Source organism: Panthera leo, chromosome A1, assembly GCF_018350215.1.
Source record: "Panthera leo isolate Ple1 chromosome A1, P.leo_Ple1_pat1.1, whole genome shotgun sequence".
NCBI lineage: Eukaryota > Metazoa > Chordata > Mammalia > Carnivora > Felidae > Panthera > Panthera leo.
Genome location: NC_056679.1, coordinates 115,336,780 through 115,354,118, shown reverse-complemented (window position 1 = coordinate 115,354,118; position 17,339 = coordinate 115,336,780). Strand labels below are relative to the sequence as shown.

The 17,339-nt window shown below is 42.2% G+C and overlaps 1 protein-coding gene across 12 annotated transcripts in view; it reads left to right on the top strand.

Moving 5' to 3' along the window:
• Positions 1 to 17,339, top strand: part of SIL1 (SIL1 nucleotide exchange factor) — a 288,817-nt gene that overhangs the window by 105,172 nt on the left and 166,306 nt on the right. For 5 of the 12 annotated variants that reach the window (XM_042936630.1, XM_042936624.1, XM_042936594.1 and 2 more), the window contains exon 2: positions 16,743 to 16,857. The exons of 2 other annotated variants lie outside the window; for them this stretch is intronic. In XM_042936630.1, coding sequence (XP_042792564.1) covers positions 16,783 to 16,857 — 75 coding nt within the window. In that variant the 5' untranslated portion in view covers positions 16,743 to 16,782. Of the gene's footprint in view, positions 1 to 16,742; positions 16,939 to 17,339 lie in introns of those variants that run through there. 5 more of the 12 variants (XM_042936652.1, XM_042936662.1, XM_042936638.1 and 2 more) reach the window with 3 other exon arrangements.

Genomic DNA, 17,339 nt, shown 5'->3' with positions numbered 1-17,339 from the left:
ACCACTCTTAAGAAGAGCAGATACCAGATGGGAGAAGTGTCTCTCTTGGGTTTATGTATGTGTATAGACCTATATTTTTAAATACACTAAAAAATAAATTGTGGCCTGGTTTGGCAGTTTTCCATGCTCAGAATGTGTTTGTTATGTTCTCGATCCCCTATGGAGACCAGCAGAGCTATGAAAAGAATCCACCTCATTAGGAGATTCTAGAAGGAAACTGGGCTCTCTGGGCACTTCCTCAGGGTAAGGGCTCCTCCTCTTTTACAGACTGCCAAGGCCAGGGCCTGGGAACTGTTCCCCCAGACGGTGTGCTCTGTGCCAGTGTCCAAGGATTTTAAGCAATTTCATTAAGTAACTAATAGACTGGGGGATATTTAAAGTGTGATTTTGTTGACATTAAACACAGTTATTTAAATATCAGTTAATTAGTGCTTTTTAATATCGCTTCTTGAACTCAAGTTTGGTTACTGTAGTTGATAGAGATACTTGACAAACCCAAGTTCAGTGTGGAGGCGTGGGGCACAGTTGAGCACGGACTTGGAGGAGGAGAGGAAGAGAGAACACATAATTTACAGCTGCTGAAATAATTCAGCTGTTTTCCTTGCTGATTGCTCTCCTCCTCTGTGCTGCTGATGCAGTGAATTGTTAATGGGATGGGCTCTTGCTGTTCCAATCAGGGTTGGGATGAGGCCATTTTGATGGGAATAAACTCAGAGATTGGGAGGAACATTTTTAAGTTTGAATCTAAAGCCACATTCCCAATCAATCCCAGCACAGGATCTAACCTTTGGGGTGTGCTTTGATACGAGGGCTGCATCTGCTTTAGTGAAAGCAGGGACTCAACTTTGGAATGCTGTTGATTGGGTAATGAGGGAAAGTGGGGAGATGAGAATTTAGGGCTGGGGTTCAGCTTAGAGGGTACAGACAAACTGAGTTGCCCACAAAAAAGATAGCTCTATGGAGGGCTGGTGAGCCCTTGGAAGGATTCCCTGCCTGAAAAATCTGCTTTGTACTTGTACCTGGGTGGATGTCAATATTCTGGATTAAGGTGTTGATGTACTCACCTGTACATTACCTCCACCTACTCTTTCATTACATAGTTATTTATCAGCGCTCCTTTTATTGAGTTCTTGCTGTGGCCTTGACCTTGCACTAGCTAGGGGATGGAGCAGTAGATGAGGAATGAGTTTTGCCTTCAGGGAGTTCATATTTAAAGTATAGATTGGTGGATATTAGGACAGCAGCATGGAGAATTGTGGGAGTACATGGAGGACCAACAAAATATGGCAAATGAAACCCAGCAGGATATGAACACTGATTATCTAAGTTGGGCTTATCCCAGGAATGCAAGGGTGGTTTCACATTAGAATATCTTCACATAAAATTTGCTATATTACTAGGTTAAAGGGGAAAAAAAAATTTTTGTGATCATCTTATAGATGTAAAAAACACACATAAAATTTAACATCCATTTATGATAACAGGTGTGTAGAAATAAAAGGGGACTTCTTTACCTTGACAAAAAGAATACCTATCAGAAAAACTAAAGAAAACATCATTTTTGCTGCTTAAATTTTTAGAAGAGACAACAGTGTAATGAATGTACCCATGTGCCCATTGTCCAGTTTCAGCAGTTGCCAACTTGTGGACAATCTTAAATTCTTTTTTAATGTGGTAAAATAGGTATAGCGTGAAATTTGCCATTTTAACCATTTATTTTTATTTTAGAGAGAGAGAGTGCAAGTGGGGGAGAGGGGCAGAGGGCAAACAAGAGAGAATCATGACCTGAGCTGAAATCCAGAGTCAGACGCTCAACTGACTGAGCCACCAAGGCACCCCATTTTAATCATTTTTAAGTGTATTATTCAGCGGCATTAATTACCTTCAGAGTATTGTACAGTCATCACCACTATATACTAAAACTTTTTCATCACCCCAGACAGAAGCTCTGAACCCATTAAGAAATACCTTCCCATTACCTCCCCTGTACCCCCAGCCATGGTGACCTCTAATCTACTCTCATCTCTGAATTTGCCTATTGTAGATACTTCATGTAAGTGGAATTAGACAATCTTTGTCCTTTTGTGTCTGGCTTATTTCACTTGGCATAATATTTTTAAGGTTCATCCATATTATAACCTGCATCAGAACTTTATTCCATTTTACAACTGAATAATCCATTGTATATATATGCCACATTTGAAACCTCTATTAAAGGGCACCTGGGTGGCTCAGTTGATTAAGTATCCAACTTTGGCTCAGGTTCGTGAGTTCGAGCCCTGCGTTGGGCTCTTTGCTGACAGCTTGGAGCCTGGAGCCTGCTTTGGGTTCTGTGTTTCCCTTTCTCTCTGCCCCTTCACTGCTCACACTCTGTTTCTTTCTCTCTCAAAAATAAATAAACATTAAAAATAAATAAATAAATATCCATTAAAAAATCCATCCCTCTCTTGATAGATACTTAGGTTGTTTCCACCTTTTGGCAACATTGACATGCAAGTATCTTTTTGAGTCCCTGTTTTCAGATATTTGGGTGTATACCTAGGAGTGGAATTGCTGGGTCATATAATTCAATGTGTAGCTTTTTGAAAAACTACCAGAGTTTTCCAGAGTAGCTGTACCATTTTACATTCCCACTGGCAGTATACCATATTTCCAAATCTTTGCCAGCAGTTGTTTTCCCTTAAAATTTTTTTTTTTAATTATAGGCATCCTAATAGGTGTCAGATGGTATTTCATTGTAGCTTTGATTTGCATTTCAGTAACCACAGCTGGTAATGAGCATCATTTCATGACCTTATTGATCATTTGCATATCTTCTTTGGAGATACCTTTTTTGTTAATCTCCTTTGCCGGTTTTTATTTAAAAAAAATTTTTTTTTTTAACGTTTATTAATTTTTGAGACAGAGAGAGACAGAGCATGAACGGGGGAGGGGCAGAGAGAGAGGGAGACACAGAATCGGAAGCAGGCTCCAGGCTCTGAGCCCTCAGCCCTCAGCCCAGAGCCCGATGTGGGGCTCGAACTCACGGACCGCAAGATCGTGACCTGAGCTGAAGTCGGACGCCCAACCGACTGAGCCACCCAGGCGCCCCTCCTTTGCCGGTTTTTAAACTGGGGTGCTTATCTTTATGTTGTTGAGTTGTTTACATATTGTGAAAATTAAACCTTTATCAATATGTGATTTTTCCTGTTTGGTGGGTTTTCTTTTCATTCTCTTGCTAGTGTTATTTGAGACCCCAAAATTTTGATGGAATCAAAATTGTGATGGATTCTAATTTATCAGTTTTTTCTTTTATTGCCTGTGGTTTTAGTATCCTATTTAAGAATTTATGGCCCAATCATAAAATTTTTGCCCTTATGTTTTCTTGTAAGAATTTTATAGTTGCACTGTTAAATTTAGGTCTTCCATCCATTTTTAGTCAATGGCACCCTTGTTAAAAATCACTTGACTGTAGATGGGAGAGTATGTGCTTACCTTTTGTTGATACCATGCTGTTTTGATTATATTAGCTTTGTGGTAAAGTTTTGAAATCAGGATGTGTGAATCCTCCAACTTGGTTCCTTTTTTTAAAGATTGCATATGAATCTTAGAGTGAGTTTTTCCATTTCCTTGAAAAACGCTGTTGAGATTTTGACAGAGATTGCATTGAATCTATAGACTGCTTTGGATAGTACTGTCATCTTGACAGTATTAAGTGTTCCAATCCACCCAGAGATTTTTTCCATTTATTTAGGTTGTCTTTAATTTTTTTTAGCAATGTTTTGTAATTTTCAGTGTACAAATGTTTTCCTTTGGCTAAAGACCTTCCTCCTTAGTTAAATTTATTCCTGGATACTTTTTTTTTTTAAATTCTATTTTAAATGGAATATTTTCTTAATTTCCCTTTTGGATTATTTGTTGCTAGTATAAGAAACACAACTGATCTTTGAGTATTGATGTTGTACCTGCAGCTTTGCTGATTTTATTAGCTTTAACTGTTTGTTTGTTTGTTTGTTTTGTAGATTCTCCAGGGTTTTCGACATCTAAGTTCATGCCATTCGTATATAGAGATGGTTTTGTTTCTTCCTTTCCAGTATGGTATCTTTTATTCCTTTTTCTTGCCTATAGCTCTGGCTAGATATTCTAGTATTAATGTTGAATATAAATGATACAAGCAGGCATCCTTGTATTGTTCCTGATCTTGGGGGAAAAACTTGTAACCTTTCACCATTGATGTTAGCTGTGGGTTCTTCTTATATGACTCTCATCATATATGACCTTTATTATGTTAAAGTTCTGTTCTTAGTTTATTAAGTGTTTTTAGAATGGAAGGATGTTGGATTTTGTCAAATGCTTTTTGGGTATCAATTGAGATGATTTTTTTCCCCTTTATTTTATCAATATCTGTTAACTGGATTAATTTTCATGTGTTGAACCACCCTTGTATCTCTGGGATAAATAACACTTGATCATGTTATACAGTCCTTTTAATATGCTGCTGAATTTCGTTTGCTAGTGTTCTTTTGAGGTTTTTTGCAGATATATTTATATGGGATATTGGTCTGTAGTTTTCTTATAGCGTCCTTGTCTTGCTTTGGTGTTCGGATAATTTTGGAGTCAAAGAATGAGTTAGGCAGTGCTCCCATTTCTTCTACTTTTTGAAACATTTGGAAGGATTGGTATACTGCTACGTTTCTTAACAGTCACTTGGCTGGCCAGGAGGCCCTGGGCTGTGTGGCATGATGGTACCTATTTGGAACTCTGGTCTTGAAGCTGGGCCAGGTCATCTTTTCCATACTCTTTTGTCTCAGCACCTCCATCTTGGCCACCTGTCTAGGGAACCATTCATACTGATGATGCACACTGGCAGGTGACCTGGTAAACAAGGTCTACTTGTTAAGTTGGACTCTAGGATTGCAGCTTTGCCCTTGTACTCTCTCTTTGGGCTGATGGATGGTTTGTCTGTTCTTGGGCTTGCCAAACAGGAACAAGGCTTCTGAGCCATCTCAAGGACCAGATCAAGTCAGCAGACAAGGGAGAATATTATGTTGAGAATAATACTTCTTTTAAATGTTTTCTCGTATAGCTAACATTTCAGGAAGAAAGACTCCATTGAGCATAATTTCCCATAATTCTAACTTCATAGCTGATCATAGAGGTGGTCACACTTTTTTTCAGAGTAGTAATTCCTATGTGTGTGCTATTATGTTCTGCTTCTGCTCAAAAATATGTATCTGTGTTCATGTTAGCATCACTATCCATAGTTCACCTATTTAGACATTTTTTTCACCTGTTTTAATGACAACACTGTTTTCCATTGTGCTAGTCCAGGTGACCCCTTTTGAGATTGTTGATTTGTTCAATCAGCAGATATTTTTGAGTGCCAGGCACAATGCTGGGTGGTGAGGATACAGCAGTGGGTTAAGTGGACAATTGTCCCTACCCTTATGGAGCTCCCAGTCTGGTGGGTTCTAGTTGTTACAGGCCTGTGAAATGGAATTTCATTGACCATGTTACAGCCTTGGAGAAGATGACAAGGTTGTGTAGTCCCTAGCCCTGGCTCCTATCGCTGCGTTCTAAAAAGCAAGCAAGGTCTTGGCAGGACAGTGGCAGTTCTGCTTGTTAACTGGGCTCTCAGTGAAGCCCAGGATGGGGAGCCCTGGGACCATGGCAGAGTTGACTCTGAAATGGGACTGCTGCAGCAGGGAAGACTGCTGTTTCCTAGGCAATACTCTGCTTAATATTTTTAGTGCGTGGTCACGGCAGAACTAAATGTGGTTTCTGATCCCAAATTGGTAATAAATGTAGACATATTTAGAGTCAGAAACAATGCATTTAAAATCCTCTGCTCCTTAATGGTCCTGCCAAGTGCTGAGTTTAGGTTTCTTTGTTTCTTGGCTACCTACCCAGCCTCCCACCATCTCTTGGAGAAGGCGCCCGGATTTTCTTTGGGTGTTAGGTGGGATCGTGAAAGCCGTGAGTTATGGCTCCCTGAGCTGTGTTGAGAGGCATCAGATTTTTGTGTTTCTGCCCACATATGTAAATGTGTACATTTAAAAATTCATCCTCCTTTCAAGTTTTTAAGGATCTGGGATTATAAATAGTCTTGGACTCTCAGGCGTGTTAAAAATAAAATATGATGTTTCAGTTGCTGATTTACCTGGAAGACATAGTCAGTGCCAATGTGATAGTAGCGAGTTCTGTGTTTGGTGACCTGTCCTTATGGTGTGCTCATTGTTTCTGTAAGTTAATGCTGTTTTCTTGGGGCTCCTGATTTAGTTTAAGGAGGAACCTAATTGTTGCTCATTTCATCCGTTAAAAGTTGTAATTTGTGTCTCAAGTTGCCTAGAGCGGTATTTATTTTCTCATGGTATATTTCTTAAGTTGGCTTTCTTTTTGATAATTGTGCTGTCTCAAATTCTGTTGTGGAAAGCCATGTTATCCACTAATTGTGAACGGGACGTCAGCTCCCTTGAGGGCAGCAGTGGTATCTTTTGTATGTTCTGTTCTGAAGTATGGTGCTCAGGGGACTGAGGCTAATGGTAAAATATCTTTGTGTAGTACCTGTTTCTAGAGTGTGAATGCTGGATGCTTGAAATCCAAAGTGCCAGAGTGCCTGGCACAGAATAAGGGTTGGTGTTCTTAGTGATTTGCACATAGTCCGTTTGGAGCTATGGACTGGAAGTCATATATTCCTTCCTATCATAGTTTCACTAAGAGGTTCTGATCTCCTCTGGAAGCTTGGAGACAGCAGGAAAAGATGAACTCTGATTCTGCCCCAGCCCCAGGTTGTGTGTGGATGAATGTGTGAAAGTCCTTGGTATTCTTTGGAAGCAGGCTATCGAGAAAGCCCATTGTGCCTACTATCAGGAGATCCATTCATTATTTTAAAGGAGAGGGAAGAAGGAGGCCCTGGTCCCTTATTCCCTGGATGCCAGCTGACCCTGTCTAGAGTGATCCACAAAGTCTAGGTCTCTTGAATTTGTCCTGGCTATTCCTGCCTTCCCTGTTCCCCTTTTAGAGGTATTGGAGTTTGAAGACAGGCCTGAGACACCAGGAAGCTGGATTCTGAAGTGGCCATTCTCAGTCAGCTCTTCACTGGGCACTGATGCGGAGCCAGCCAGCATTGCTGAGGTTTGAGTGGAAATGCCTCTGTAGCCACCTAGAGTGTAGTGCAGGTGTGTAGGCAGGCCTGTGGCTCAGGGAAACTGGGTTCCAAGGAAAGACTTGATTGTCAGAGCACAAGACAATTCTATAAGGGAATGAAGCCCTTACTGCTTTTGTTTATCCTGTCCTTTATTCAAAATTTTCTCTCACAGTAGTTGTTAATGAGAGCTACAACCTTCTTGAGTCCTCACTTTGTTCAGGTACTGTACTATATGCTTCATAACATCTCACTTAACACCAAGAACCATCCTGCAAAGTAAAGTAGTTACTATCAAGTCCATTTGTAGATGAAGGAATTGAAACCTGGAGAGGTTAAGCAGCTTGCCTAGAGTCCCACAACTAGGTGAGGTGACCTGGCTTGACATTCGGAGCCCACATTCTTTTCATTACACTGGAGTGGAGATGGAGTAGAGTACACCTTCTAGTAACCTTGGCTGTTATCAGACATAGGCTGGTCACTTTAAGGACATTAGGCAGGATCAGAGAACAAGTAGAAGAAGTAGGTCTCCTTGCCCACTCTCTGTTGGGAGCTTGTAATCTAGGGCCGAGGGGGAAGTAAACTGACCGGGTCTGGGGTATTTCTCTAATTCACCTTGTCACTTACTGGTGTGCTTAGGAAAACCACATTCACCTTTTTGGCTTCATTTTCTTTTGCCATGTAGAGGTAATCCTGTCCTAAATGTTTTTGGGATGGGGAGTGGAGATGTGAGGATCACAGACTATTTGGAAATAAGCTTGGATATCATCTTGGCCAATATAGTTACTCCTCCCCTCTGCTTCATTCTCACCAGACAGTTGGGTATATATGAGGGGAGTGTTTGGGGGTTGGAGAAGAAAGATACTTTCACTTCTTGTATAGCTGAGAAGTCTGCATGATGGGAGGTTAAGAGGTGAAGACACACAGGATGCCAGGGACCTGGCTGCAGTCTTAGTCAAGGATGTTCTTCTTCTTGAATATCTGTGCCTCCTGTGTGAGCTGGGCTGTGCCAAGGACATTCACCAATCAAAACATATGTGTGTGAAAACATATGTGTGTGTATGTTTGTGTGTGTGTGTAGTGTAAAAACTTGGGACATGGTAGAGGTGGGTCTCTCCACAAGAGGGCCCCAGTAGGCTCATTTAAAAATTTTTCTCCTGACACAGAATGTGTGCCTTTGTATCCATTCACACTGTTGAAGAATAAGTAAAATGAGTCCAGTTTCTGTGGCTGATTCATAGATGACTGGAAAGGCAGCGTGGTCTATGGAAAGAGGATGGATTCTGGGCCAGATTGGCTTTGAATCCTGACTATCACTCTGGCTGCATGAACTTGGGCAAAATACTTAACCTCTCTGAATTTCAGTCCCCTCCTGGGCAGAATGAGAACCTTGTCAAATGGTTGTTGCGAAGAGTAAATGAGCTTAGAACTTTGCTTGGAGCATAGCAAGTACTCTATAAATGTTGACTATAATTGCTCTTAGACAAAATTTATTTTCCTGTGGGTAGTCCAGATACTTATTTGAATCCTAGGGGATTTGGTGTCATTGGGGTATTTCTCTCCATCCTGTATTACAAAGTGCAAGAACTAAAACTTCTGAGCAGTTTGGGACATGGGAGAGCTCAGAGAATGTGGAGTTGTGTCTGGTGGGAGTTTGTTCTTAAAGACTTTGCCTCCCTGCTCCCTCCTTCTGCTGGTGTGACTGTGCCTATCTCTATCCTGAAGACATGTGTGTTGGAGAGGGTAGCTCTACACAATCATAGAAAACCATTGTATGGCATTAGAGGATCCATCTTTAGGACCTGACCACTGGAGCCAATTCTTTGTCTTCATTAAGAGACTCACTTGATAATATTGAAAAAATTGGATTTAGAGAAGTGGCCCCAAATCTCCAAACTTCAATGGACCCACTCAAGCTTTCAAAGCAGTCTACCTTTGTGCCTCTATTTCTTGTCTCATGTACCCTCTTTTGAAGGGCCCTCTGGTGGCCTCATTGCCAAACCCAGTGGATCTTCTCATCCACATTCTTTTTTATTTAAAAATTTTTTTTTGCAGCAGGGGCAGGAAAGACAGAGAATCTCAAGCAGGCTTTATGCATAATGTGGAGCCCAATGTGAGGTTCGATCCCACAACCCTGGGATCATGATCTGAGCCAAAATCCAGAGACGGACGATCAACCTGCTAAGCCACTCAGGTGCCCCTCTCATCCTTATTCTGACTGATCTCTTGACATCATTGCCTGGAACTTGATTTTCTCAGGATTCTCTCCTCTGTTGACCTTTGTGATTCTGCACCATTGTTCCTTGTTTGATTGCCTTGCTTGCTTTTTTCTTTTCCTATATTCCAGCCATGACTTGAAGATTATTCTTGCTTTCTTTCTCTCTGAGTTTCTCCCTAAGACAGGGAGTCTATTCTTGTTGCTTTGCTTATTGCCTCTGTGCTGATGGCACCAACATTCTTACCCTGCCCTAACCTTCTCTGCCTCTTTGTATTCAATAGATGTGAAGTTACCAGAGACTTCGTGGATCCACTGAAAAGCTCCATGCCAGAAGGCATTAAACTGTGGTTATTAATGTAGCTATCAAGTGCCCTCACTGTTGTTTAGATCTTTAGCAGTCCAAATGGAGATTGGGTCTTAAAATGCTTTTCTAGCATTTAGTTTTTTGATAGCCTTGTTTGAGTAAGGATAGGTCTAGAGAGGGCCGAGCTGGGCTCCCATTTGCTTTGTCCCTTTTGCTTTTGCTCTCTTTCTGCTTGTCTTTTGATTTCTTTTAGCTGGAGCCACTGTCTTTTGTCTCTGAGATTGCAGTTTTTTGCTAATATGCTTAGCCACCTTCTTAAAGATCTGTTTCCTTGCCTACTAAGGTAGGGATGGGAGTTGGTATGTCTCTCACCTTTTGGAGTGCAGAGTATCAGGAATGCCCCCTTCCTATTTCTTCCCATGTTGTCCTCCTCCCAGGGCTCCAGTCCCCAGTGGGCTCATGGAATTCTTGGCTCTATGTGCTCTCAGGTGGGGCCAGCACTGTCCTTGTATTGCTACTGGAAAAGCCTCTCTTGGGCTCTCTTTTGAAGGCATGTGCATGAGTGGATTTTGGCTTTGTAGCTGTCTGTTCAGGCAGAGGCTTAGGTTTCTTGTGAACTTTCTACCTCCAGCAGCCTCCTCGAGTTAATTTCCTTCTTGAGTCTGTTGAGAGCAGTCTGTATTTGCTCAGCCCTAGGCATGACCTCAATATTTGGGACAGATACTGTCCCCACTACACAAATGGTCAGTGGGTAAGGATGTTCCATGTCCAGCCTCCCAGCCAGTAATGGACTTAGTTATGGGATTAGAAGCCGCATTTCTTTTGTTGTTCATAGGCTCTTTGGATTTAGTTGCTGTTTTCCTCCTGACTTGCTGTGTAGATTATGGCTTAGGGGGAAAGAGACTGTTTGCCTGACTATTCCAAATTTATTTCTTTTGTCCTTTAAATTTTTCTTTAAAAATCCATTTCTTTTCCTAAGCGTTTGCACATTGTTTTCTCTTGTCAGGACTGTCCTTCCAGTGTCCTCTTTGCGTTGTTTCTTCAGCTTTGTATTTACTCAGATTAGGCGGTGAGTTTGTTTGTGTAGAGGTGAGTGACTGTGTATGTGTATATGAGTTTGTGCAGCCCATAAATAGTAATGAATGTGTGTCTGTAGGAAGAGCTCATCCTCTAACCTTCAGTCTGTAAAGCAGAAGGTTGTTTTGACAGGTGTTCCTGCAGTTGGCAGTTCTACATGATGGTGGCCTGGCTCTCTGGACACAAGTATGCTGGGAAAAGCATTGAGTGCACTGGGTCTGCCTTGGGGCTCAGCAGAAAAACTGGCTTTCATCTCTCCTTTTTCAGCTGGGGGTGGGTGCTCTTCCAACATCTGTTTCCTTCACCTCTTGGGCGAAGATAGCCAAAAAAAAAAAAAAAAAAAAAAAAAGCTTTGGTCCTAAAGTTTGAGATATAGGGCCAGCTAAAGAATGTGTAGATTCTGTAAGCGGCAGAGCTCTGGAGAGTTGTACCAGGGTGCCTGGACTGGCTCTGATTGCCTGTGTGTCCAAGGGCAGGTCATCATCCCTACTCTAATGATAAGTAGGTGCCAGGTGCTTTGTTAAGCATTTTCCATATTTTTATTTAATCCTCTCTAACACTCTTTGAAGTAGGAGCTCTTACAATGCCATTTTACAGATAAAGAAACTGAGGTCTGGTAAGTTGTATTCAAGATCACACAGCTAGGAATAGACAGAGCTAAGAAATGGCCTTCGATCATTCTGAATCTAAATTCATGTACTAGACTTTATATCCATGTTTTTTTTTTTTTGCTTCAATTTCCTTCTTTTAAGATAGAAGTAGGAATTCTTGCCCTTTCACTTTTCTAGATTTGGAGAAACAAACACATGGACACAAACTGTAGGTTAAGAATGTGAGCATTTTATGAGGTGGAATTCAAAGTGCCCTCAGGCAGTTTGCTGACGTGACTCTGCCTGCCCAGGACACTTGTGACCTTTTCCTATTCTCACTCTTCTCTGGCCCTGAGACTGGAGAGCAGCCACTGTCCGTGGGGTCTGCCACCCATCTAAGAAGCTTTCAGAGATCCAGCACTCCCACTTCTCCTTTGGCTTCTTGCCATCCTCATCACATTTTTTTGTTTTCCTGCCTTGAGAGAAGATAGAAGTTACGGGAGGATGTCTTTTTTACCCAGGGCCTAGTCCTCTCCCCCAGTCCTATCTGAATTGAGTAGAGGACATGAGGCCCCAAGAGAGGCAAGGTCTAGAAAGTCGAAGGGCCTCCTCCTACCTATGCCCCAAGCATCTGCTCTGGGCTGCAGTAAGCTGATAATACAGATTGCTGGAGCATCTACCCTCAATTTAAGTAAAGGTACAGCCTACAGATGGCCAGTTTTGATGGAAAAAAATGGACATTTCATTTTTAGTCCTTATTATCTTCTTGTCCCAAAGCCCAAGGGTACTTAAGGAAAGAGTAACTGCTGAAACACTGAAATGTGTTTCCCTTTCCCGGACTGAATGATGGTGTTTGAAGTCAGAAGAAGACCGTAATGTGAAGACCTTGGTCTGTCTTCCAGTGAGAGCCAAGAATGACAGGAAGGTTTATTTTGCAAGGTGTACAGGGGCAGGTGATGAGGCAAATCCAGTGTTAGGGGTGGTAAGTAGGGTTTGGGAAGGGCACTAACATCAGCCCAAGTGTGCCAACTGTGCCTCAAAGGTATGCCATGACTTTGGCTTTACTTACGTTATTGTCTGAGGTTTTCTTTAGCTGCTGCTGCTGCCCAGATACTTGCTTGTGATGTGGGATGTCAGCTGTCCTGGTAAAACACAGCTGTGTGCCACCTCTGTTTAGTCTGTTTCCACACTCCCCCACCCTCACCTTCAGCCTAAAGCCCAGAAAACTGCGTATTTTCTACTTGTTACTTGTTGAGTAAGGACCAAGACCAGGTGACGTGGCTGCAGGCCAGACTGCTTAGCAGGACACAGGATACCATCACTCATGCTTGTGTGTGCCTGTATGTTGCAGAATTTGCACTTGCTCTTAGGGTACCCCTGCAAAGCCTGGAAAACTGACATATCTTTTTCCCAGCCTCACTCCTCCTGTCTCTCCTCAGGCACCTCCTCCCTGCAACATGTTCTGTCTCTTGGTGTTTCATGGAGAAATATATGGAGGCAGTAAATAGGTCAGGTGTGCAGTCCATGTGGAATTACTGGGGGGAGACGAAGGATCCATTTGTGAATCGATGTCTCATCCTTAGTATTGGCATAAAATGCTTTTGAGGGCATTAGTGTGTGTGCAGGAGATGGAGGCGGCTGGGAACCTTGTGGGAGCTGCCATTTCTCTCACCACCTCCCTTGCCCCCTCCCCACGCATTCCACTTCCCACTTCGGGGTTGGGGGGTGGTGGGGAAGCTGCTGTTTGTGTATCAGCTGCCCTCGACCTCTTTTTCTTCAGTCTCTTCTGGATTTCCTGCTCATTTGTCTTCTTTGCCCTTGACTAATTCATTCTCATTTATCTCTTCCTCCTCATCTTTTCCCCCAGCATCAATTCCAGTGTTTATCCCTGGCTGTGAGAAGGGAGTGTTGAAGTGTGTGTGTGTACATCCATGTACACTTGAACACTATTCATGCAGGGAAAGGAAATCTGTGACTTTGGGGATAATCTTTGTTTTCTCTTACGGTTTATTTCCTGATAATGCACCCTGCTTCCATTCTGTATTTTCCTTTCCCCCAAAGGCTGAGGATTAAGAAAGGTATGGGGCATTATAGGAAGCTCCAGGGCTGTGTTTTCTTGGGACCCATCTCCCTGGGCCTTTCCAGCCCTTTCATTCCTGATGTGGAAGTCTCTGCTTGCTCCTTGTGCATGCTCACCAAGCCTGGCCACTGCCCCCTCCCCTGCCACGCACACTCAGGTATGGTCAGGCACCTGTCCAGAACCTAATGCTGTGTTGTGAACTCACTCCCAGTCTTTCCGTATGATTGGTGCCCCAGGGAAACAGGTTGCTGGGGAAAGCTCATGTGGCACTCAGCCGCTCCATTTTATCGACGAAAAAAGAGGGGAGAAGCTGGCAGAAAGCAAAGGCTTTTGCTGCTGGGTGAGTGTAGCAGCTATTTTTAGTGCCCAAGCCTTTGCTTTTCCATTTGGCTATGCTTTTTTAGCACAGTGCCGGTCCAGCAGGGCTGTTTTCCTTTATGGTTCCAGATGTCCTTAGGGAAAGTTTCCGTCTGCCTCTGAGAAGGTGTGGGCTGGGCAAGTGGGTAATAACTTCTGACAGTGGGTTCAGGTAGGACTTTGGGTCCCACTGCAGTCATGTTAAAGGACCAATTTCTTGAGGTGGAGCATGTACTGGGGCAGGAATAGGAACGAGAAAAGGTAAGCACCATAATCTTCAGAGATATTCCCCTATAACTGATACAGTTAAGCTTTTTTTGAATACATGGCCTAATGAGATATATTAGGGCTGAGTGATCAACATTCAAACCTTTTATAAGGGCTTGAAGTAATGCTGACATGTTTTGACTTTTTTTTTTTTTTTTTTTTTTTTTTGAGACAGAGAAAGACAGAGCATGAGCAGGGGAGGGGCAGAGAGAGAGGGAGACATAGAATCTGAAGCAGGCTCCAGGCTCTGAGCTGTCAGCACAGAGCCCGACCCGGGGCTCGAACTCAAGGAGTGTGAGATCATGACCTGAGCCGAAGTCGGACGCTTGACCGACTGAGCCACCCAGGTGCCCCTGTTCTGACTTTTTCTAAGGCTTCTTAAAATTTTTAGCTTGTTTTATTTCTCTTTCTGCCTTTCTTTCCTAGGTCATTTGCCAATTTTTTTTTTTTTTTTTTAAAGTACACGCGTTTCTCTTTAAGATTTCATTTAAATTCCCATTAGTTAACCTACAGTGTAATAATGAGTTTCAGGTATACTATATAGTGGTTCAACAATTTGGATTAAGTTCTCTTGACTGCCACTCTAGTTTACTGACCAAAATTGTTGTACCAAGAAACTCTGTACCCATTAAGTAGTAACTCCCCTGGTAATCTATAATCTACTTTCTGTCTCTGTGAGTTTGCTATTCAAGAAAATTCATTTAAATTTTTTTTTTAACGTTTATTTATTTTTGAGACAGAGAGAGACAGAGCATGAACGAGGGAGGGGCAGAGAGAGAGGGAGACACAGAATCGGAAGCAGGCTCCAGGCTCTGAGCCATCAGCCCAGAGCCTGACGCGGGGCTCGAACTCACGGACCGCGAGATCGTGACCTGAGCTGAAGTCGGACGCTTAACCGACTGAGCCACCCAGGCACCCCAAGAAAATTCATTTAAATAGAATCATACAATATCTGTTCTTTTGTGTCTTGCTTATTGCACTTGGCATAATGTTTTCAAGGCTCATTCATGTTGAAGCATGATATCAGAATTGCATTCTTTTTATGGCTGAATAATATTCCATTGTATGTATACACAACACTTTAAAAATATCCATTGATCTGTTGATGGATATTGGGGTTGTTTCCACCTTTTGGCTATTGTGAATAATGCTGCTGGGAACATTTGCATGGAAGTATCTGTTTGAATCACTATTTTCAGAACTGTTGGGTAGAATAAATACCTAGGGGTAGAATTTATGGATCTTAAGGTAATTCTGTGTTTTGCTTTTGAGGAACTGCTAAACTGTGTCTCACAGCAGCTGTACCATTTTGCATTACCACCACTAATGTATGAGGTGTTCCAGTTTGTCTACATCCTTGCTAATATTTGTTATTTTCTTTTAAAAAAAATTATAGCCGTCGTTGTTTATGTATCTGGTTATTAAACCCTATCAGTGAGAGAGGTGATTTGCAAATATTTTCTCCCATTTTGTTGGCTGTCCTTTCAATCTCTTCATAAGGTCCTTTGAGGCACAAAAGTTTTCACATATTGATGGAGTTTAATTTAGTTATTTTTTTTTAAATCACCTGTTGTCTTGGTGTCATTTTTGAGACACTACTACCAAATACAAGGTTATGAAGATTTCCTCTATATTTTCTTGTAAAAGTTTAGCTTTTAAATTTAGGTCTTAGATACATTTTGAGTTACGTTTTGTACATGACAAAAGGGTAGATTCCATCTCATTTTCTGCATGTGGCTATTCAGTTGTCCCAGAATAGTTTGTTGAAGAGACTGTTTTTTCCCCATTGAATGGTATTGGCACCCTGTTGAAAATCATTTGAGTACACATGATTATTTCTGGGTCCTCAGTTCTATTCCAATGGTCTTTACATCTGTCCTAATGCCAGTACCACACTGTTTTGATTACTATTGCTTTGTAATAAGTTTTGAATTCAGGAAGTATGAGTCTTCCAACTTGGTTCTTTTTTTCTTACATCTTTGGGTCTACTTTGGGTCCCTTGAAATTCCTTATGTATTTAAAGAAGGGTTTCTCCATTTTTGTAACAGCCTTGGTATTTTGATAGGGATTGCGTTGAATCTGCATATTGCTTTGGGTAATATTGTCATCTTAACAATATTAAGTCTCTAATCCATGAACATGGAATATTCTTTTATCCTTTTGTTTTGATTTTAACAGCTACTAGGGCCTGTACTTTGGATAGTTGGGGCATTTGAAAAGTGATGTGTAAGACTTCATGGCTTGGGAATATGGAACTTTGCTGGTTGATGGGATACTGATGGCATCTGTTTTCAGGTATAATAGTGAGCATGGTTTAGAAGTGAACGGTTATGATGACTTATGAGGATTTGGACTCATGTCTCTTGATACACAAATCAATTGGTTAGTTTATTTCTCTCCTTATCATAGCCAATACCACCCTGTACAACCTGACAATAAGTTGAGAGTGAGGAAGGAAGGGACCCCAACCGTTGTATCTCACGTGAGAGTCTTGCTTGGCTCTCTGCTTCCAACCAAGGCATATCTGGTCATGAGTGGCTGGACTCCTTATGGTAGCTGGAAGCTTCCTTTAGATCTTCTCCTGTGGTAGAAGGAAGACCTTTGATATGTCTGTGCAGGAAATGTCTGATATCCATTGAACACATGACATCATTGGAATCACATTGCTGGGGGATCAGGCACCAGCTTCCTGTTTACCTTCTGTCTTCTTTGTTTACATTCCTCAGGTCTCTAACTGTGCCTCCCCAGGGCCTGCCCCCTTCTAGGATGGCTCTTCTGGGAATGCTGCTCGGGCTGCTGATGGCTTCCTGCTTCACCTTCTGCCTCAGTCATCAGAACCCGGTAAATTTCTTAACACAAATAGAAGAATCCCTGTAGGCTCCAAGAAAGCCTCCATGCCACCAAGGCTTTTGTGGGAATAGGGTGAGCTTTTATTTTTCTTACAGGAATGTGGTTAGCACTGGGTCAAGGAGTATGTGTACTCTCCTCCCCACCCCACTGAGTCCTCTGGCCTCTGTTTAAAGCTCATAGCATAGGGGCACCTGGGTGTCTCAGTTGGTTAAGTGTCCGACTCCTGGTTTTGGCTGAAATCATGATCCCCGTATCATTAATTTGAGCTCTGTGTCTGGCTCTGTGCTGACAGCGTGGAGCCTGCTTGGGATTCTCTCTGTTCCCCTTTCTCTCTGCCCCTCACCCACTCTCATGCTCATGCACACTTTGTCTCAAAAGAAAGGAAGGAAGGAAGCTCATGGCATAGTTTCCCTTTGGAGAAAATAGGATGATGATATGGTAATACTGATAATGTTGATGAGGTTATCATGTAC